This window comes from Sciurus vulgaris (genome assembly GCF_902686455.1).
Source record: "Sciurus vulgaris genome assembly, chromosome: Y".
Lineage (NCBI taxonomy): Eukaryota > Metazoa > Chordata > Mammalia > Rodentia > Sciuridae > Sciurus > Sciurus vulgaris.
The window spans coordinates 786,577-809,482 of record NC_136481.1 but is presented as its reverse complement, the minus strand read 5'-3'; the positions used below and the strand labels follow the sequence as shown (position 1 = coordinate 809,482).

Here is a 22,906-nt window from a genome sequence, read left to right as displayed (position 1 = left end):
TTGAGAAGTAATTAAGTTTGGAATTAATGCAGTTACATTTTGTTGTGTTTTTAATGTTAATTTGTTTTACAGAAGAAATTCTGAACACTCATGGTATTGCACGTTGATTACTATTGGAATGATATAAAAGTAATTATAAATTTTTTTTTTTATATTCTAGGATTTCATATTGTTTTAAAATGACCTGTGCCTGGGAACTGAGCAGTAGCAACAAAAAATTCTCAAGAAACCATTTAGGCTTGGAGTTGTTTGAAAGGGTAACATTATGTAATCTCAAAATAATTTTTAATATAACTGTTTTAATCTTATCTCTTAGATTATTACTAGTACCTTATGTTTCAAAACTGATCTTTTTAAATTGATTTTTTTTCACCCTATACTGGCATAGATTATAAGTATTTTCATTTTAAAAATATCTATGGTTTTTCTTACTTCAAATTCATATTTGAGTTTTTCAGTTTTCCTCCCTTGGCTAAGTGACTTGGGTCTTAGTTTTCTCACCCTATTCTTATTACTTTACCCCATGAAAGAGCCAAATTTGTTTGTTTTTTAATTTATCGCGTTACTTGGCTCCTTAGTTTGCTCTCTACATACATTAGCAGTTGGAAAATACATGTTTTCAGTTATTCACCTAAACTTTACACCATAATTTCCTCATGTGCAGAATTCTGTTAGAAGCTAGGCACAAGCTTGTAGTTCCAGCTATTTAGGAGGAGGATGAGTTCAAGACCATCCTGGGCAGTATATTAATATTAATGTCAAGATCATGAAAAAAAGTACTGTCAGATATATTTACTTCTCTTGAGGTTTTAAGCATATACTTTGCAAAAATTAATGTGGCAAAGAAGCACTTTGTTGCAGTATGCCCAAGAGATAGTATGGAGCTGTCTAGCCATAAAGAGCTATAAAATTTAAATAAATTATTTTCTCATTTTCCAAAGGAAAAAATATAGTTATACTTTGTTTTTGGTTTTTGTGTGTGTGTGTGTGGTGCTGGGGATTTAACCTAGGGCCTTGTGCTTGCAAGGCAAGCACTCTACCAACTGAGCTATCTCCCTAGTCCTAAATATAGTTATACTTTTAACTTGATATTATGTTACTGTTTTGAAAAGCAGAGGCACCCTACCTTCCATCCAGGTAGGAGGGATTGAACAGGACTACACTTCTAGCCCTTTTATTTTTGTTTTGAGAATGGTCACCCTAAGTCCCAAGTAGGTAGGATTGTAGGCTTTTATCACCAGGCCCAGTAAGAATGAAAGAAAATTTTATATGTTTTCTAGATTTTTCTCTACTGCTTTGTTTTTCTAAGAACTGCAAATTTTACAACTATCATTTCTTCCCAGGAAGCTGATGATTTTTATTTCTGTTGTCTGAAGTCATGAACTTTACAATTTGACGAGGGAATGAATCTGAAACTAACTTTGAAATGATATACTATGCACTATTGTATTGTTAGCAGAAATAATCAAGGTTAAAGAAGCTGCATATAGTAGCACAATTAAAAGTGAATTGGGAAATAAGAGCTAAGGAAATCAATTAGGAGAATTGTATAGTATTTAAAACAAATGTAAAAAACTTAACGCCGCTTTGAAGAGGTATTCAGATTTTTCATCTTTATTTTTTTTCTTGGTAAACTGACTTTTCCTCTTAGGCTAAATCAAATTTGGTAAATGACTTCACTTTTTTTAAGTTTCATTGTTGCAGTTGCAATCACTAATGGAAGAGAATGATTCGCTTCATGATTCCAGATATTTTATAAAAGTAGAACTTTTTTTTATTGTGCTCAACGATGTGCTCATAAATTTGAGCACAATATTTAACCTAGAGAATAAATTTATAAAAATATAATGACTCACACATTCATACATACCATATATCTGTCATCAGTAGGTTATTTAAGAGACATCATTGGCTACATAAATCTTAGGTATTTATAATTCCTGGGACGTTTAAATGTCCATTTTGTAATTAGTGACCACAAGATTGGAGATTCTATTACGTTTACATATATAATGATGTCTTATAGAAATTGCCCCAATAGCTACACAGTTGTTTAATTGATTATTAATCACTGGGCTGCTGCTGGCAATGGGAACTCTGTGTGTGTGTCTGTATGTTCTGAGTAATGCAAATATAAGTTTGTATTTATATAAGAACACATTAAATACTTAAATTTTATGTATTTTATGTAAGATCATAATTAAAATAAAAATTGAAAACCCATAATACTGTCATCTTGCTTTAGCTGCCTTCGTTTTATGTATATGTATCACTGGAATGGTTTTGTGCCTTTTTATTTTACCTTGACCGGTTATGATAACCGAGAGTAATTTGGCCATTTTTAATGTGCAATACAAAATACTAACATTTGGTATACTTTGTTCCCTGGTTTAGGAGCTGTGACTAATGAGCATTAAAGGCCATGGATGAGGATGAATTTGAATTGCAACCACAAGAATCAAACTCATTTTTTGATGAAATAGGTATAATTATTTCTTGGATTGTTCTGTTTCTCATCTTCCAGGTTTAGAGTTATTTATAAAGAGGTGAATTCCCAGATCTGATATTGCTTCATACTTATGTATCCCGATATCCTGTCAAAATCTCATAACCAACTCAGTGTTGTTAGGCTGTCCGTATTAAAATCTTATTGTTAACTTGAGTTACTCTAATTTTCTCAGTTACCCAGTGAGGTATTCTATTAAAAGTATTCTCAAATTGTGTTAATTTTCTTTTTTTTTTTTGTGGGGTGGGGGGGGCTGGGGATTGAACCCAGGGCTTTGTGCTTACAAGGCAAGCACTCTACCAACTGAGCTACCTCCCCAGCCCCTTAATTTTCTTTTATTACAATAATTTCTATGGTTTCACTAAACTAAAATAAAGCAAATTTATACCTGAACTCTGCATGATAGAGCACAGGTACTCTGTATTAAGTTTCACAAACTCTGAATCAGGGTGTCTGAATTCCTTTAAAGAGGCTTTTGAGAGTGAAAGCACTCCTAAGAATTTTTTATACTTTGGGCCAAATTAATTCTTTTATAAGGAATAGATTCTCTTTTCTTCTTCTCTAAGTATATTCAGCTAGGATGAGTTTTTGCTTTTAGAGACTGGCCCAATTCCTTCTTGTACTCTGTGTGTAGTTTAATCTAGCAATAGTGATTGTAATTTATTTCACACTCTTGAATCTTCCTGGCCTATCCTTGTATCACATCATCTTAACTTCAGCAATAAAATAGTTTTTTTCTGAGAGTGCTTAAGATTAGATTTGAAATTTTTAAATAATCTGCCAAACTTAGGTCCGTACCCTTAATCACACCTGCAGAATTTCTTTTGCCATATCACATAACATATTTACAACATATGTGACTGGGATTTGGATATCTTTGGGGGACAATTTGTTATCTTCTTTCTGGTCATCAATCTTTTATGTTTCCATCACATGTTAAATACATTCACCTTTTTCCAGAGTTCCTAATTCAAAAATAGAATCCAAAATTAAATCAAGCTCGTAAGTATCAAATAACAAAATCAATATCAGTTATTAAGTAAAACTTTTTTTAGGATGCAGTTCCTCTTCATTTGTTCACCTATAGAACTAAAGAAACAAGTTACCTATTCCTCACATACAGCAATAAGACAGATTAGGATGTTTGAGGCCAGCCAGGTCAAATGGAAGGTAAAATAGAGTCATCAGTATAAAGAAATTTTGAAATCCAGCTTACCAATTTCTTTATGTTGCTAGGCCTATAATAGTCCTTTGTGAACTCCTATTTGTGAGTCTTTCTTACTTTTTTTCATCAAACACAGCAGACACTTCAGTTGAATAATTTTTCTAGACTGTGTTCTGTCTCTGAAACTTTGGGGACAGTTCTACAGTCTTTATACTATACTTTCTCTGTTCTTTTCAGTCGTAGGTAGCAGAGTTGCTGTTGGAATAAACTTCTTAGAAATTTTGTGTTGTGTATTCACTGCATTAAGAAAAAGGCTTATCTATAGTTTTTTTTAATATTAAGTTCATCTCTCATCCTGTCTCCCCATCTAGATAATAGAATAATTGTCCAAATTGTTAAGTTCTGCTAACTTTAATGGATTTCTTCACAATTAATTTTTCTTTTCTTTATTATAAGCTACAAGAAGAAACAAAGCCACATCGCCAATACTTTGCTGAAATTTTCTGAGCTAAATATCTGAGTTCATTTGTTAAAAATTATACTTGACATATATCTGCAGGATAGAATTTTGCTATATGGTCTGTCATTACAGAATAAAGATCTCATTACTTACTTCTCTTGCTTTCCTCCCTTCCTCTTGAGCCCTTATCAACAGTTTATCAAAGACTAAATTTCTACACTTTATATGTATAATAGTAGTTATACAGATTCTGAGTCCTTGTAGGATTTCTATGCTTTGATTTCTTCTGAATTCTATTGGTTGTTAGCATTTATGTTCAAAGGAATCTTAAGGTTGTTTTTTTTTTTTTTTTTTTTTCATGTTTTTCCAGCTCTCCTAAAAATTTTCATATTTTCAGGTATTTATACAGATTTCTCTTAAGATTTTGTATTTTTAGGTATTTATACATCGGTCCCTTCTCTTTGTTGCCAAAATGTGTATACTTGTATTACTACACAGAATATCACAAACACAGTCATTTGACACAATAAAATTAACTTTCTCAGTGTCTTGTAAGTCATTTTCCATAATGGCTTGTCTGGGTCATCTACTTGGGGTTTCATAGGACTGAAATCAAGTGTAAGCTTATGTACCTTTGAAGTGCTCTGACGATGAATTCCCAGCTAATTTAAGTTGTTGACTGACTGCATTTCCTTGTAGCAGATACAGGTTAGGTTGAGAAGTAGGTCTTTGCTCCTTGTGTCTGCCTATGTTTCCTCTCATGATTTCCATGTTGCTCCTCCATTCTGCTTCAGTTTTCTAATCCCACTTCCATAAAATTCTCTGCCTTTAAATACATTTGATGAAATTGGGCTCAAATTATCCAGAATAGTCAATTTAAGTTTATAAAGTTAACCACACTGGCAGTCCATGAAGTTTAAGCCATAACTAGCATGTTTATAGGCAATAGGGCTATGGGGACAACTGAGTAGGCTGGAGTCAGGTTGATTTACTTGGGTTATAAGAAAAATCTACTTTTCACACTGCCTTTTCAGTCCATTTGACCAGATGGTACAGCATAACCCAGACTTCGTTATCTCATTCTTAATCTGCAGTTTTGGAACTGCTTTCTTTATTTCTGGTTTCTTTCTTGACTCATTCATGTCTCTTCTCTTCATTGCCCAATGGATAATTTTATGGTCTTTTGCTTTTAAGTCTATCTTACTTTTACAACTCTTTGAGTTTCATGTGTCCTCAAAAGGAGACTTCACATTAAGTAGATAAGACTTTTTCTGACTTACCCAAACTACATAAGGAATTTATATTTTATGAAATTCTAATATTAGGAAAATGTGTTCACAATTTCAGATTACTCATCATTTGGAATACATAACATGTAAATGCTGCAGAGTAAATTTTATCTATTACATAGTTGCTCTTACAAATTAATTATCTTAATTAGTTTTATTAATTGACTCTGAGGTGGTTATATGTCCATATATTACTGCAGTAATACTTGACTTTACCAAGAAATCTAGGAATTTTTGACATACTTTCTGTTTGTATGTCAGTTTGGCATAGTCTTTTAATTTACATTTGGTAATTCATTTTGATAATGATTATGATTCTTAAAAACATACTGAAGTATATAATGTGCCTAAAAGAGACTCTTTAGAGAAAAATCGTAGTCCAGGTGGTTAACACTTAGAGTATTTGTTTATCTTTGAGCAAGTCACTTAATCTATTAGAACCTTTGTTTTTATATGCATAATAATAATTAAAACTCTCATTACAGTTTTTCAGGACACTTTCCATACATTCCCATTTGATCACCACCACAGTCCTGTGAGGTATGCATGGCAGATACTACTGTCCTCATTTTTTTAATGAGAAGACTGAAATTTAGAGGTTAAATGACTTGCCCAAGATCACAAAACTTGAAGTGTACAGTGCTATTCTCTGATTTAAACTGTTAGTAGTGTACTTGCCACTTAATGCTTTTACATTTATATCAGCAAAATGGAGATTTCATAGATCTCTTGCTTCATATCAGTATAAAACATTGTGTAAAAATTTTATTGATATAAAACTTTTTTCACTATTATCATCTGTACATAGTTAAAGTGTATATTAACTGTCTTTGAAGACTTCATACAACTTTTCTTGGGTTTTTACCCTTGTTGATCTTTGATCTGTGTGTTGTGGGGGCAGATAGTAGAAACTTTGTGTTTTTTGGATACCATTGTCTCTGACAGAGTTAATTATTTAGTCACTTCTTTGGACTCATCCTAATCTGAGTTAAAACCTGAATCACTGGTCACTTGAGTAACTTATAATGTAAGTCCTCTTCCTGTTTGCCTTTCTCTGGACTAGGAGCCATAATCCCCAAGTTTTGTATTTTATTTTTAATTTTTATTGTTATATTTTTTGGTAAAGATATATGACTTCTTTTCCACTTGTGGCATTTATTCATAATAATATTTACTGAGCACCATATGCTGTGCAGATTTTGTGATCATGGTTAAGTCATTTAATCTCAGCGGGCTTTCATTGGTTCACTCTTCTATCTTCTTAACTGCAGAATGGAAGTAGATTAAGGGATTTATTGTTCTGAGGAAATGCTTTGGAATTTGTGCCCTGGGACATGAAGGAGAGGCAAGATGGAGGTAGAGTAACCTAATGAAATTGGAAAAGGCCCCATCAAAACTATCCTCACCCTCTATCACCTCTAGGCAGCTTCACTTGTGTTCATTTTATCTCTCCAGGCAATTTTATTCTCCCGTCATTTTTCTTTTTTGCTTACCAGTGATTTATCCTACTTTTGACTTCTATTGTGGTTGTTTTATAAGGTTTAGATTTAGAGTGTTATTTTGTCATTGCCAACATCAGTGATAGAGGATGTTGATGGATTGTCGTAGAACAACAAACTGGAGAAATTGTAGAGTAAAGAAAAAAAGGAACGATAAAAAAACATGTTTAGAGAATGAAGAGAAGAAAAGAGTGAGAAAAGGAACAGAAATGAAACAATGAAAAATGGTATATTTGGTTTGTGATTTGTACTACTTGTTTTACATAATCATTTCTTAAGATTTTAGTTTAGTGGCATGAGAGTTTCTCATGTTGACATTCTTTTAAAAAGTTTGGTTAATTTCTACTCATTATATGCATTAGAGATAGGTTCCTTCATCTTTTCTATAATTTCTTTTAGTGTTTGAGGAACACTGAGAAGGTAGACTGTTTTCCTGATACAATAATTAAGTTTTACATTACTTGAAATGATCATACCTACTTACCTAAAAATTGTTTTTTTGATTTTTATTCTTAAGGAGCTGATTCCACACACATGGATGGTGATCAGATTGTTGTGGAAGTACAAGAAACTGTTTTTGTTTCTAATTCAGACATAACTGTGCATAATTTTGTTCCTGATGTCCAAGATTCTGTTGTAATCCAAGATGTCATTGAAGATGTTGTTATAGAGGATGTTCAGTGCTCAGATATTTTAGAGGAAGCTGATGTGTCTGACAGTGTCATCATTCCTGAGCAAGTACTTGATTCAGATGTAACCGAAGAAGTTTCTTTAGCACATTGCACAGTTCCAGATGATGTTTTACCTTCTGACATTACTTCAACCTCAGTGTCTATGCCAGAACACGTCTTGACAAGTGACTCTATACACGTGTCCGATGTAGTGCGGCATGTTGAACATGTGGTTCATGATAGTGAAGTGGAAGCAGAAATTGTCACTGATCCTCTGACGACAAACTTAGTTTCAGAAGAAGTATTGGTAACGGACTGTGCCTCTGAAGCAGTCATAGATGCAAGTGGGATCCCTGTGGACCAGCAAGATGATGACAAAAGCAACTGTGAGGACTACCTTATGATTTCTTGTAAGTCTTGCTGTATGCTGATTGTTAGAGGTGTTTTTGTTTATGGTACTGGGGATTGAATCCAGGGCCTCACATATGTTAGGCAAGCACTGAGCTACATTCATCCCTTTTTATTTTGAGACAGGATCTCACTGAGTTGCCTAGACTGGCATCAAATTTCTGATCATCCTGCCTCAGATTTGTGAACAGCTGAGATAATAGGTGTGCACCATCATGCCCAGTTTTGAAGGTGTTTTAAAAATTCTGCTTTCCCTGACTTACATCATGGTTGAAATTTCCTTAAACTTCGGTGGATTTAAGATAAATATGATAAACCTACCTGCATTTTGTTTCAGATTGGAGCCTGAGATAAGCCAATTTGTAACTAACTGGTACAGAGTAGTTATTTCTGCATAAAAATAGAATAGTAAAATAAGTGGAAAAAAAAAGAGGATTGAAGTTATGAAATCATGAAAGATGTGACTGTGCTGTTAATTACCTTATTGGAATTGTTTCTAAAATGTAAATGGTGTTATTGGAGGGCTCTTTTTATTATGCAGTAACTTCTGCTTTTTTTTGTTTTTGATAGACTTTTCATAAAGGAATTTCATATGTTAATCTAAGTTCAGAAAAGACAAAGTATTTGTTGCCTTAAGTTTCCAGGAAAGTCAAATGAGGACTAAGAATTGGTCTCAAGTAGTCTTGATGTAAACAGTTAAGTCTGTCTCTATGCAAGTATTACAGAGTCAGTTACTATGGATTAACTATGGTTTGATTTTTCAGTAAATTTCTTAATGTACTCCTCCTGCTTTTCTTTATTTTTTCTTTATTCCTTCATTTTAAAAGTTAAATTATGGAGTATAAGGAATTGTTGAATAGAATAGAATTTTGTTTTCTTTTCAGCATAATTGAATAGATTACGTGCATATATTTTTTAGCCTATAGAAGTCATCTGTTATTGAAAAAAGGAAAATTTACATCTTTTCCTGGTGTCTAGCTTGACTAATTTCAAGAATTTCTCTTTTGTCTTATGCCAGTTTAATTATAGCTGAATGTGAAATCTTTGTGATTTACTGAACTTCTTAGTTTACATATGTAAGTTAAAAGGTTTTTGTTTTGTTTTGTTTTTGGTTTTGGGGCTTTTAGGTATACTTATTTTTTATTTGTATCAGGGATTAAACCCAGGTTTACTTAACCACAGAGCCACATCCCCAACCTTTTTTTGTATTTTTTATTTAGAGACGGGTCTCACTGAGTTTCTTAGGGTCTTGCTAAAATGCTGAGGCTGACCAACTTTGAACTTGTGATCTTCCTGCCTCAGTCTCCTAAGCCACAGAGATTACAGGAATGCACCACTGTGCCCGGCATTAACTATACTTGTTTAAACATTCTCTTACCCCGTTTCTCTTTCCTTTCTTGAATGATTGTAACATGGTATTTCATTAATTACATGTGGTTTTGTTCATTTTTCTACTAAAAGATTGTGGTCGTAAATTTAAAAATGATGTCAGTCTATAATGTGTATTGTTTTCTGTCCAGAGTCAAGTGCACAGTTGTAGGTGCTAAGACAAAAATTATATCAGGCATGTTTGAATTTTTTTCTCACCCAGGTTTGCAGAAATAAGAAAGCATAGAAACTGAAAGACTGTGCAAGACAGTAGATGATCAGCAGTGATATTAAGCTATTTTTGTTACTGAATGTCTTACAATTTTTATTTTAAAGTAGCGTAATTTTTCTTTTTTCTTTCTTTTTTTTTTTTTTTTTTTTTTTTTTTTTTTGGTGGTGCTGGGGATTGAAGCCATGGCCTTGTGCATGTTAGGCAAGCACTCTACCAACTGAACTATATCCCCAGCCCCACTAATTTTTCTTTTAAACAACTCATTTCTTCTCTACTGTGTATTGTGTAAGTGTAATATATAAATAATGTGATTTAAGTAAACCTTAACAAAAACCTAATTTTCAGAGATAATTTAAATAGACATGCCCTATCATTCACTAGAAGACTGATAATGGTAAATACTTAATGATATTAATTTAATATCATTAATGATATCATAATACTTATGATATTAATTTAAACAAAATGCAGTTGAGTGCAAAATAACATTTTTCTCAGCAAAATTATAATTTTTAATGGAAGCATGGAGAAGTGATTGGACTAGTTAAAACTAAAGCTTATTCTAAAGATAGTCCTTTTAAAAGAAATTTTAGTAGTACATGGACACAGTATCTTTATTTATTTTTATGTGGTGCTGAGGATTTACCCAGTGCCTAACACATGTGAGGCTTTACCACTGAGCAATAGCCAAGCCCTACAGTCCTTCTACTACTCCCCCTGGCTTAATAGCTCAGTGACTCTACACAAATTTTATACCACCCCCAGTTTTTCACATTATATAAAAAATGAGTTAAAATATTTAGAAAACTAAAGAAGTTATAAAATGTCTTACAAAGGTAGTTATTAGAGGTCACCTTAATTTCTTGGACTAAAACCTATTTTGTAAAGTCCTAGCTCTAAATTTCTAATTTTTGATTACTGTGTTGCTTAGAATAATTTTAGATTGAATTAGTGGGCTGTACCTTTCCAAGGTGAAATTCTTGTTGTGAATTCTATAATATAACTTTGCAATATAACAACGTTACTCTTCCCCAGGTAAGTTTCATATTTGAATTATTTTTGTTTACATTTTAAAAAAACAGCTTACCAGAAAGTTCTCTTACTTCAGGCTGTGGGTTACATATCTGCCATGTTTCCAGGTCCCAAAGAAGAAACTTAGTATACACCAAATTATAATTAGGATGTGATGCCTGTTTCTGCCCCCAAATCATTTTTATAAAACATAGTAATAATACTTTGATTTTGATAGTTACAAGTTCAGGGAAATCTGAAGAAATAAGTGTTTTGTTTGTAATCAGAAAGGATGGCTTTTTGAAATTTCAGTATTAGTAAGCTTCAAGAAAACTTACTGTCCTTCACTTATCCATTCTGGAATTCTTTTACTGTTAGTCTTTGCTTTTTGTTGTATACATGTTATTAAAGCTACATGCCATTTAAATGCTTTCTGTATTTCAAATTATACTGCTGTTTCCTCCAAAACAGCTTGGTCCCATTTTTATTTACTTCTTGTCCTTGATCTCAAAAAGAATAGTGTTTTTTTCTTCATTTTTGCTCCTAGTTTGATCTTCTCCCATTTCCTTTGAAATTTTTATCTGCCAGTTTTACCACATCCTTCAAATCTCTGTATTTTCCCCAAAGACCAGTCATGAGGATCCTGAACTATCTTGAATCTGTAACCCATTCTAGTCATACTGCTTTGTTCTTCTTTTTAGAACTAGAATTGTGGAAGTGGAGGTGTGGATCAGAGGGGAAATATTTGCCCACTTTGCAGGAATCTCTGGATTCCATTCCTACCTCTGAAAAAGAAAATTATAGCCCCCCAAAATTATAAAATTGGACTTCTTGAAAAAAAGTATAACTTTATTTTTTTCCTTAATCCCCATATAGCTTTTCTATGCTACTTTTTTCCAAAAACTTTGCAATTACCTGGTCACTACTGCTTCCTTGACTTATATATTCTACTTTGACTTTCATTTGTGCTGTTATTACAGTAGGTTTAACTAGGATTTGTGAAACTTCAAGCTTCTTCACTTCCTTCCAGCCCTCCTATTAAACTCTCCAGCTTTCTCTTCTTAGGTTACTTTGTTAATAGTTTCTTTTCTTTTCCTTAAATCACAAGATTTCTAGGACTCTGACCTTAGCCCAGTCTTTTTTATACTGTAAATTACTACCACCTAAGTGTCTTAATAATAAGCATTTTCTCCATAGCTTCTGTGTCTGCTTTCAGTCTTCTGTAACCAGCAGGTAGATTCACATCTCAGTCTTTCATCTGTCGTGCTCATTTTATTCCTGTGATTCCAGATGTAGTCATTTACCTCAAATTTATTATCTCTGTCCTGATTCAGATCTCATCATCTCTTACTGATTGCAGTAGATTCACAGATCAAGACCTCACTCCACATCTCAGTCACTTGTTACTGACTTTTCTAGGTCAGCAGGATGGTATAGCCAATAATATGATAAAATTGGAAGTTTTCAAGCCCCTTAAGTATCCCTAGTTTTTCATTGAGCTCAGTGAAGCATGCCTATAATCCCAGCAGCTCAGAGGGCTGGGATGGGTGTTCAAAGCCAACTTCAGCAAAAGCAAGGCACTTAAGCAACTGAGTGAGACCCCTTTCTCTAAATACAAAATAGGGCTAACTCAGTGACTCAGTGGTTGAGTGCCCCTGAGTTCAATCCTCCATCCCCCACCACCACACCATCTAGCCAAAAAAAAGAATCCTTAGTGGCAGAATGCCTTTAAATCAGTGTGTTAATCTAGGTTCCATACCTGCAGATTATGATTTTAAATAAATTGAGAAACTTCCATCCTGCCAGAATTTTGAGTATTTCTGCTTGTTCCAAAAGGTCTTCTGTAACTTGATTAATCTGCTAGTTGGCCACACTTCCCATTCACATTCTGCATTGCAGGTGTATTGAAGAATTCATTTTTTAAAATAATACTGCCATTTCAGTAAAGTTTCGTTTAAATCCCTGATATATTCTTTGCAAATGTCATTCTCTTGCAGCATGAGTGAGGTATCATTTCTTTTGTTTCTTTGACAGCACAAGACATTGTTTTGCCAAATCACTCCAGACTCTTTCATGGTAATACTCTTTTTAAATAATTTTTTAAGTTACAAATTTTAAAAATATTTTAATAATTTTAAATGTCTTTTTATTCATGATAGTACAAAGTCAATTTTAAGAAAATTAATATTCTACTTCAATTTAGCATTCAAAGTTTGCACTAGAGAGTTCAGATTCAGCGTAAATATGTACTCATATAAGAAACTTTTTTCTCAATTGATCATCTAAATTTAAATTTAAATGGTAAAAAATTCAACTAATATATTTGTTAATGGTATTTCAGTATTGTGATCAAATGGGTGCTAAAAAAGTTTCCAAATATAAGTATATTATTGTGTTAGAAAACCCACCACCATCAACAAATCTTAATTTTTAGTGGCTCATTATTTGAGGTTTTTGCATTTCAAATAAAGTAGTTAGATTTTATCATAATAGTGCTAGTAAGAAAAAATGTTTCAGAATACTGTTTGCATGCAGACCTTTATACCTAATGAGTAAAAAATTTAAAATTAAATATCATTGTAGTTTTGCTTTTCAGAGTTAACTTTTAAAATACTAAGTTCATCTTTAATGTAAGCTATGTAAGAATTTTGATTATAGAAATTTAGTTCTGCATCTGAAGATCATAAGTCTGGGCACTGGCATGTAGCTCAGGAGCAAAGCATTTGCCTTGCATTTGTAAAGCCTTGGGTGGCATTAGCACTTCCAAAAAGAAGAAAGAAAGAACCCCATTTAAATTAAAAATTCATAATTGGGAATTTGAAAAAAATTCAAATATTGTCTCCTGTGTTCATAAGCCACTGTTAAAAATAAGACTGAATTTAAATAACTTTGCTATCACGACAGCTTTAGTTCAGTCACTCATTGACACATTCCTTGTTCTTGTCTAGCAATGTATCTTTCTGATAATCATATTTTGCTTTTTTAAATTTTTAATTGTATTCAGCAATAATAGAATAAGGTGGTACTAATGAAATACTTGCATTAAGACTAGTGTTTGCTGACTTTACTGTTAGAACATTGATTATAAGTATATACAGAAATATCTGTAATTATAATCATGTTTTCACCTTTTAATAAGTGAGGATGAAGTATAACTTTTTATTATTTACTAAGGTTTGGGAATACCAAAAGTTTGATTTATAAGAAATATTTTATTTAACTCCTAGAAGTCATTTAAAATGTATTTATTGCATCTAATGTTTGTTGAGCTAAAATCACTTAATTTTACAGGAATCATGTTAGATTTTGTTTTAAAAAAACTTTAAAAAATAGAAATATTTTATTTTAGCATGTATTGTTCACTCTTTATGACATGTTTCTTCCCTCTGTAGTGGACGATGCTGGCAAAATAGAACATAATGGTTCCACTGCAGTGACAATGGATGCAGAGTCAGAAATTGATTCTTGTAAAGTAGAAGGCACTTGCCCTGAAGTCATCAAGGTATACATTTTTAAAGCTGACCCTGGTGAGGATGACTTAGGTAAGAGGAATCCTTCAGCATGATTGTTTTACATAAAACTTAAGACATTTAGACTAGAAAATTTCAAATCTTTTTTGAAGATACTTTTAAAACTTTTTTCCACCTTTTTTATTGGTGCACATGTTGATAGGGCTTATTGTTACATATACATACTTGCACACAAATAACAATGTAATTGGCCAATATTGCTTCCCAACATTTCCCCCCTTTCACTCCATGTTGCATTCCTTTGTTCTTTTACTGATTTTCCTTTGATTTTCATGAGATCTATCCCCACTTTGTTTTCCTTTTTCCCCTCTAGTTTCTGCACAGATCACCCTTGATCTTCTGAGTTGGACTTATTTTACTTAATGTAATGGTCTCAGGTTCCATCCATTTTCCTGCAAATGACATAGGCCATTTTTCTTTGGCTCAGTAAAATTTCATTGTATATGTGTACCACATTTTCTTTGTCCATTCATCCATTGATAGACACCTAGGCTGATTCCATTGTGAATTGTGGCTATTCTGAATTGTGCAGCTATAAATATGGTCATGCATGTTATTGTAGTATGATGTCTTTAATTTTTTAGGATGTATACTGAGGATGAGTGTAGCTGGGTCATATGGTGGTTCCCTGCCTAGGACAGCTACTGATTTCTATAGTAGTTGTACTAATTTACAGCCTTATCAACAGAGTAAAATTTTTTCTTTTTCTCCATATCTTCTCTAGCATTTATTATGATTATTTGTATTCTAGATGACTACCATTTTGTCTGGTGTAAGATAAAATTTCAGTGTGGTTTTGATTTGCATTTCAAATGTTGTTGAACATTTTTTCATGTATCTGTTGACCATTTATATTACTTCTTTGGAAAGGTGTCTGTTTAATTCATTTGCCTTTATTAAATTATTTGATTGTGTTTTTGGTGTAAAGCTTTTTGAATTCTTCATAGATTGTAAATATTAATCCTCTTTCAGAAGAGTAGCAAGCAGAGATTTTCCCCATTCTATAGGTGCTCACTTCACATGTTTCTTTGCTATGTAGAAGCATTTTAATTTGATACCATCCCATTTATTACTCTTGGCATTATTTTCTGAGCTTTAAAGGTCCTATTAGAAAGTCACTGACTGTTTCTAAAAGCTGGAGTGTTGACCCTGTATTTTCTTCTAGGAGTTGAATAGTTTCTATTCTGATCCATTTTGAATTGTTATTTGTTTTGAGTGCGAGATCAGGGTCTAGTTTAATCTTCTACATATGGAGAGTCAGTTGTCACAGCACCAGACATCAAACAGGATGTCTTTTTCTCCTGTGTATGTTTCTGGTACCTTTGTCAAGGATCAAATGACTTTTGATGGGTGTTTTTTATTCTGTACCATTGGTCTGTGAGTCTATTTTTATGCCAGTACCAAGCAGTTTTTAGCAGTCTAACTAATTCTGTACCATAATTAATTAGGAGTCAGGTATTGTGATGCTTCTAGCATTACCTTATTGACTTAAAATTATTTCATTATTATTATTGATTTTTCTACTTCTGTGAAGAATGGCAAGATATATTTTTAATGTTACATTAAAAAAATAAAAACTTGTTGAAATGAAGTTTCAAATAAATTCTTGAAGCTGTCTTCATCCCTAATAGGTGGAACAGTAGACATTGTGGAGAGTGAGCCTGAGAATGATCATGGAGTTGAACTTCTTGATCAAAACAGCACTATTCGTGTTCCTAGGGAAAAGATGGTTTATATGACGGTCAATGACTCCCAACAAGAAGATGAAGACTTAAGTAAGCAGGTGGCCTTTTTGTGGGAAGTAATTTTATGTTTCTCCAAGCTTTTTTTTTTTAATGCAACCAGTATTTGAAAGAAGTAAGCCACAAATTAATTATACTAACCTTATTCCAGGAAATGATATTAGTGATTCTGAATGTAAGCTTAGATTGTTGCTTTAAATAAACTATGGTGAATGAAATCCAAGGAATGTTCTGTCAGTATTTCTTGAATATTTCCTAGTATATTATACTGCTAATGTATTTTCCTGTATGAGTTCAGTAAATCTGGTCATAAAACATTTTTTATTGATTTGTATTTAGATGTTGCTGAGATAACTGATGAGGTTTATATGGAAGTGATTGTAGGAGAAGAAGATGCTGCTGTTGCAGCAGCAGCTGCTGCTGTGCATGAACAGCAGATGGATGACAGTGAAATGAAAGCCTTCATGCCAATTGCATGGGCAGCAGCTTATGGTAAGGATCGAGTGGTTCTTTAATATTCAATCACTGGAAAATGGTTTCTGTGGTTAAGGTTTAGATATATGAAGTAACTGGTATTGTGATTTAAATAAAAATAGAAAACTCAAGATTTTATAGTTTGCATCTTACCTTTTAGAATGAGTTTCTGTTCATGCTTATGTTAATAAGTACACAATTTTCAGGTTTCTTTATCATATTGTGCTTACTGTTTTATAATTTTGGAGACAATGAAGGGAGTCTGTCAGGGAAAAGACTATGACTTACTTAAAACATGGCCATAAGACCTATTTCCTAAAATGGAGAATTTCTTTAATTCATGCATAACATAACTTACTTTTCATTGTAGTTAACCAATGCTTCCTAATCCTTTATAGTTCACAATATTTTATAATGTTGTTTTTTAATGCTCATTGTTAGGTAATAATTCTGATGGAATTGAAAACCGGAATGGCACTGCAAGTGCCCTCTTGCACATAGATGAGTCTGCTGGCCATGGCAGACTGGGTAAACAAAAACCAAAGAAAAGGAGAAGACCTGATTCCAGGCAGTATCAAACAGGTGAGAACACATGAATTCCACAGCACTGCAAGCTCTGCTGGGCAACTCTCAGAGGACACTCATTCATCCACAGAGGACATTCATTCATTAATTACCTGTTGTAATAACCAAATATAGAAATGCTAAATAAACTCTGAGTTTTTTGTTTTTTTTTTTAACAGATTTCTAAGTTGTAGTTTCATCACTACTTAGTTGTTCAATTTTTAAACTGGAAGGATTGAGATTAGTATGGTCATAAGCACACAGATTTTTGTTTTTATAGGATTGCAATGTCTCTAGTTGAAAAGCGGTGAAAAAAAAGTTCTTATTTTACAGGAGCATATGCCCAGTAATATTCAGAAAACACTAATGTTTGAAAAAAGTAAAACAGAACAGGGTTTGAACCCTTGTGTTTTTTTCTTTTCCTTTCATAGCAATAATTATTGGCCCTGATGGACATCCCTTGACTGTCTACCCTTGCATGATTTGTGGGAAGAAATTTAAGTCAAGAGGTTTTTTGAAAAGGCACATGAAAAACCATCCCGAACACATTGCCAAGAAGAAGTATTGCTGTACCGACTGTGATTACACTACCAACAAAAAGATAAGTTTACACAATCACCTGGAAAACCACAAGCTAACTAGCAAGGTAGAGAAAATCATTGAATGTGATGAGTGTGGAAAGCATTTCTCTCACACTGGGGCTTTGTTTACTCACAAAATGGTGCACAAGGAAAAAGGAACCAACAAAATGCACAAGTGTAAATTCTGTGAATATGAGACAGCTGAACAAGGGTTATTGAATCGCCACCTTTTGGCAGTCCACAGCAAGAACTTTCCTCATATTTGTGTGGAATGTGGGAAAGGTTTTCGTCACCCATCAGAGCTCAAAAAACACATGCGAATCCATACTGGAGAGAAACCATACCAGTGCCAATATTGTGATTATAGATCTGCAGACTCTTCTAACTTGAAAACGCATGTAAAAACTAAGCATAGTAAAGAGATGCCGTTCAAATGTGACGTTTGTCTTCTGACTTTCTCAGATACCAAAGAGGTGCAGCAACATGCTCTTGTTCACCAAGAAAACAAAACACACCAGTGTTTGCATTGTGACCACAAGAGTTCAAACTCCAGTGATTTGAAGCGACACATAATTTCAGTTCACACAAAAGACTACCCCCACAAGTGTGACATGTGTGATAAAGGCTTTCATAGGCCTTCAGAACTCAAGAAACATGTGGCTGCCCACAAGGGTAAAAAAATGCACCAGTGTAGACATTGTGACTTTAAGATTGCAGATCCATTTGTACTAAGTCGCCATATTCTCTCAGTTCACACAAAGGACCTTCCATTTAGGTGTAAGAGATGTAGAAAGGGATTTAGGCAACAGAATGAGCTTAAAAAGCATATGAAGACACACAGTGGCCGGAAAGTGTATCAGTGTGAGTACTGTGAGTATAGCACTACAGATGCCTCAGGTTTTAAACGGCATGTTATTTCTATTCATACAAAAGACTATCCTCATCGCTGTGAGTACTGCAAGAAAGGCTTCCGAAGACCTTCAGAAAAGAACCAGCACATAATGCGACATCACAAAGAAGTTAGCCTATCCAAATAAGTTCATAGACTTTTGTAAAGATGTTGCTTTTATAACAGGAAATTCATTTTAAAGTCTGTCATTCTTGTTCACGTACAATACCATATACATCGATTTATGCTACTTACAAATACTATTATTTGCTTCTATTTTTCTTTACATTTTATTCAAAAGTGTTCTGAATCCTATTCAGTTTATTTAATAAATGAGGAAAGGTGGCAACAATTAAGTTGCTTTTAAAAAAGTAATCCTTGATTCTATGCTAAATTTTCAGTATTAGAATCTTTACCATTCATTTGTTTTACCTTATTCACCTTGATGGTACTCTGCTAAGACAAAATAATTTAAGATTGGTAACTCTAATAATCAATCACTTTGACCTGTTGTTTTTGACATAAATTTTTCACATTAGAGACATCTGCTAATGTGTAAGTGGGAGATTCTATAGTCTGTTCATATTATAATATGGAAATCATTTCCTTATCAATATTTTCAGATTACTTGACAATGAAACTTTCTGTTTGAGCTGCTAGGATTGCGGATTGTGGAATGTCAATTTGGGTTTGTTTAATTTTTATTTCGCTTCGTAGGCAAAAAGTAATTTCCAAGAAAACTTTAGCCTTTTTCATAGTGTTTATATCTTTTTTTCAGCCTAAGGAAGTTTTGAAAAATATTACAGAAGATTTTGCTCATACTTGTTACTTGTTCTTTTTCTTTGCTATTTTGTGTTGAAATAGTTATGTTCTACAAATGAAACTTGGTGTGGGCTGAATTTTGCAGTATTTTAGAAGTAAATTGTGGACCTTAGTTTTGGGGGTTTTTTTGCTTTTTGTTTTTTGTTTTGCAGCTTGGTATATAAATATTCCCTAAATTTTTGGTAGGTGTGTTGCTCTTCATGCACACAGTCCCCAGTTTATACCTGTGATGAAAACTGTCAAATTTATAGAAATATAAAATATGCAGGGATGTATTGAGAGTATTTTGTAAACTTGCTGTTCAGAGAAACTAAATTTTGGTTGAGGAATTAGAAGGGAAAAATAAGACTAGTAAAAGTGAAGGTATTTTCCTTTAATTTTGGTAATAAAAAAATGGAAGTTACGTGTTTTTAGACAGAACATTTTATAGTTTCAACTTCAGACTTATTTAAGTTTCTAGAAGGTTAATCCAGACATTTGTAATTTAGTTTTTTCTCGGAATTCTGTGAGGGAACTGTCTTTGCGAGGAAAGTAGGACCAAAAGGAAGTTGTGTCTCCATGTAACAGAAAGAATGCTGATTACAACTTAGAGTTGGCAAGTTGGTCCTGCTTTATTTCTTGGTTGCCAAACCTGAAGAAGACTTAGCATACGAGTTGACTTTGATTAGAAGATAAAAGTATTTTAAGTTCATAATGAAAATCTGTTGCCTTGGAATACATTACCAGTTCTTTCAGGTTTGATTTTTGAGAGTTGATGTGTTTTTAAGCAGTCAGTGATATTTATACATATACATATTATATACATATATTATATAAATATGTATATGTAATTCTGTTAATTAGAATATAGTTCATAGGAATTTTGAAGAACAGAAAACAATATGTAGATTCCTTAAATCAGCTTTTGGCCCATACCTGGCACAATGCAGAAGATTAGAAAAAAATTTCCTCACCCTATAATCTGCCTCCTGGCTTCATTATGGTGCTTTATACCAGTGTTTCTATCTGGATATACCTTTAACTTTTCTCTGCCATACTCCTATTCAGAAGTTACATTTGTAGGATTATAAGTCTAAATGTTTGTTGTTTCAAATGCTTTAGTCCAATTTTAACATCGTTTTGGAGCATGAGAATTTAAGCTTAATGTCAGCTGAAGCCTTGAAATGGATTTTGGAATCTCTTACGCCTTTTTTCCTCCCTTATGTATCTCCACTCAGTTTTTAGTGTTAGCCATTATACTGTTTTTGAAACCCTATTTTTTGTGTGTGTGAGAATCTTCAACCTTTTAAACCTACTTTGAATTTGACTTTTCCCTGAAGTAGTATAAAAGGAAATATTTAAATGAAATTAAACTTATGAATCTAAAGCTTACTGTTAAATCAGTACAGATAACTAGGTTATTTATGTTTTTTAAATAAACTGAAAGATAAAGAACACAATACTTTCACATATTTCTCACATAGTCTGGAGTAATAGTTTTGTTTTTTTAAGCACAATGTTGAAACCTTTTAAAGGTAATAATAGTTTGGTCAGATAAATATAAAATATATTTGTATAAAGAAAACATGAAATTGTACTTACTGTTATATACCATGATTAGTTACAGGCTCGTTTTAATTCTTAAATTTGATTAGCAAAGCTAAAAATGTTGTTTCAGTTAAAAGTTTTAAGAGGTACAGATTTTTACAAGAACATAAGTTATTGTTTCATTGAAATTGCCTATTAAAAATTATATGTCTTTTCCTCAGTACACATTGTAAAATACTTAAGAAATTCATAAAAGGAAAATGTGACAGCTATTGTAAATGTGTACTTGAAAATAATAAGCAAATAAAATGGAGAATATTTTCTTGTTAATAAATGTTCAGTGTATTTGATATCAGTACTATAAACAGACTTTATTGAGGAAAAATGTGCAATTTTGCTAAGTTTAATCTCTTCTGGAATGCAGGATGCTTAATTGCTCTCAGTTTTTTTGTTACTTAGACACCAACACTGATGATCCTGTGAATTTACAAGAGGTGGTTTACAATTTACAAGAGGTGCACATGTTCTTAAAATTCATGTTTTAGCATCTCCCTTTTCTAAGATAAATTTTCCTTGCAGGAAATGATTTTTGAGATTTTAATTTATTTCAGTACAAATCCTTTTAATCAGTGATGATTGCTAATGTCTCTGTAGCAGAAAGACCTTGTTTTGGAATATCTCATTTGTGCCTTATTCCTTTATGCTCAATTTGTAGTAAGATTTTTAATATGCTACATAAAAATATAGTTTTAAATACTTGTCATAGTAAAAATCAGAAACTAGATTTACCAGGAGTCAAAAACAAGCAGAAAAGATTGAGACACTTAGACTTTTTTGAGGTAAAATTCATGTAACATAAAGTCACTGTCTTAAAGTATAATTAGTGGTATATTTAGTACATTCATAGTGTTATTCTCCTGTCTCTTAAGTGTAGATTATGCAATGTAATTGAAACATTTTTTACTTTAAAGGTAAAAATAGATTGTATTGTACTCCACTCTATAGAAACATGTTCACTTAACAGTTGAAATAGTAACCTTAAATGGTAAGAGAACATAAATGTCACTGGCAAGAGCAGTAAGTTAGACAAGACAATGGCAACAATAGATATTAATATGCCTAACACTCAGTCTGTCCTATGGTTTCCAATTTATTTTGCCTGGTTCTTCTATATTTTCTACAAATTGTAAGACTTGCATGAAGAAAAACATTATGATCAGTCAGTATCATAAAGATGTAATACTTGAAAGCAGTAGCTTTTGAAGTGGGAGCCAGAGATTGCAAGTGTTAACCACAGTGTTAAAATTTGCATAACCTGGAAACGTAAGAATACAAATCTTGAACCAAGTCTACCTCTTCTGAGTAAGAAACCACCTTAGTCCCAGAAATCTGTTTGATTGGTTGGTTGGTTTTACCATAGTAAGAAAAGGGTAGTTGTGGGGGACGTTAAAAAAAAAAACCTCACCACCACCACGCTCCCCCCCCGCCCCCCGCGCCCCCCATAGTACCAGGAATTGAATCCAGATCTCTCACATGCGAGGCTGGGATAGCAGGTGTGCACCATCATGCCTGGCTAAAGTTTAGCATTTTAATCATTTTTAAGTACATGTAGTTTAGTAATAAGCATAGTCTTATTGTGAAACATAAATTTCTTGCAGAACTATACCCATAACAGTAGTTTATTTCTCCAGTCCCTTTAGAGACTTTCCAAGTAGAATCCTGTGTAGTTTCTTGGGTTTTTTTTAAAAGACTAAACTATATCACTTAATATCCTTGTTCCTAATCTTAGTGAATAAGAGTTCAGTCTTTCATCATAAAAGTTTGATACTAAGCAATGTCTTTTAAAAATATGACTTAACTATGTTGAGATAGCTTTCCACTTTGTTGCATTTTATGGGCTGTTAAATCTTACCAAAACCTTCTTCTGCATTAGTTAAGATGATCATGCCCTTCATTTTTTGTCTGTTTTTTTTTTTTTTTTTTGTTAATTTGTTACAAGATATTGAGGTTGAACTATTCTTGAATTCCAAGAATAAATTTCACTTGGTCATGGTGAGCTATGGTCTTCATGTGGTATTTAGTTTGTTAGTGTTTTTTGTTTGATTAGTTCTTGGCTTTGTTTTTTGTTGTTATTTTTCGGTATCAGGACACAGGACTGTTTGCTTTTT

The 22,906-nt window shown here is 32.8% G+C and overlaps 1 protein-coding gene across 7 annotated transcripts in view; it reads left to right on the top strand.

Moving 5' to 3' along the window:
• LOC306652051 (zinc finger X-chromosomal protein-like) overlaps window positions 1-21,232 on the top strand; it is a 36,005-nt gene extending 14,773 nt beyond the window's left edge. For 5 of the 7 annotated variants that reach the window (XM_079125128.1, XM_079125127.1, XM_079125124.1 and 2 more), the window contains 9 exons: window positions 161-257; window positions 2,395-2,483; window positions 7,437-8,000; window positions 12,644-12,685; window positions 14,002-14,151; window positions 15,771-15,914; window positions 16,221-16,373; window positions 16,797-16,937; window positions 17,351-21,232. In XM_079125128.1, coding sequence (XP_078981254.1) covers window positions 2,423-2,483; window positions 7,437-8,000; window positions 12,644-12,685; window positions 14,002-14,151; window positions 15,771-15,914; window positions 16,221-16,373; window positions 16,797-16,937; window positions 17,351-18,537 — 2,442 coding nt within the window. In that variant the 5' untranslated portion in view covers window positions 161-257; window positions 2,395-2,422 and the 3' untranslated portion in view covers window positions 18,538-21,232. Of the gene's footprint in view, window positions 1-160; window positions 258-2,394; window positions 2,484-5,905; window positions 5,961-7,436; window positions 8,001-12,643; window positions 12,686-14,001; window positions 14,152-15,770; window positions 15,915-16,220; window positions 16,374-16,796; window positions 16,938-17,350 lie in introns of all 7 variants that reach the window. The other 2 variants (XM_079125130.1, XM_079125129.1) reach the window with 2 other exon arrangements.
• The last annotated feature ends 1,674 nt before the right edge of the window (window positions 21,233-22,906 follow it).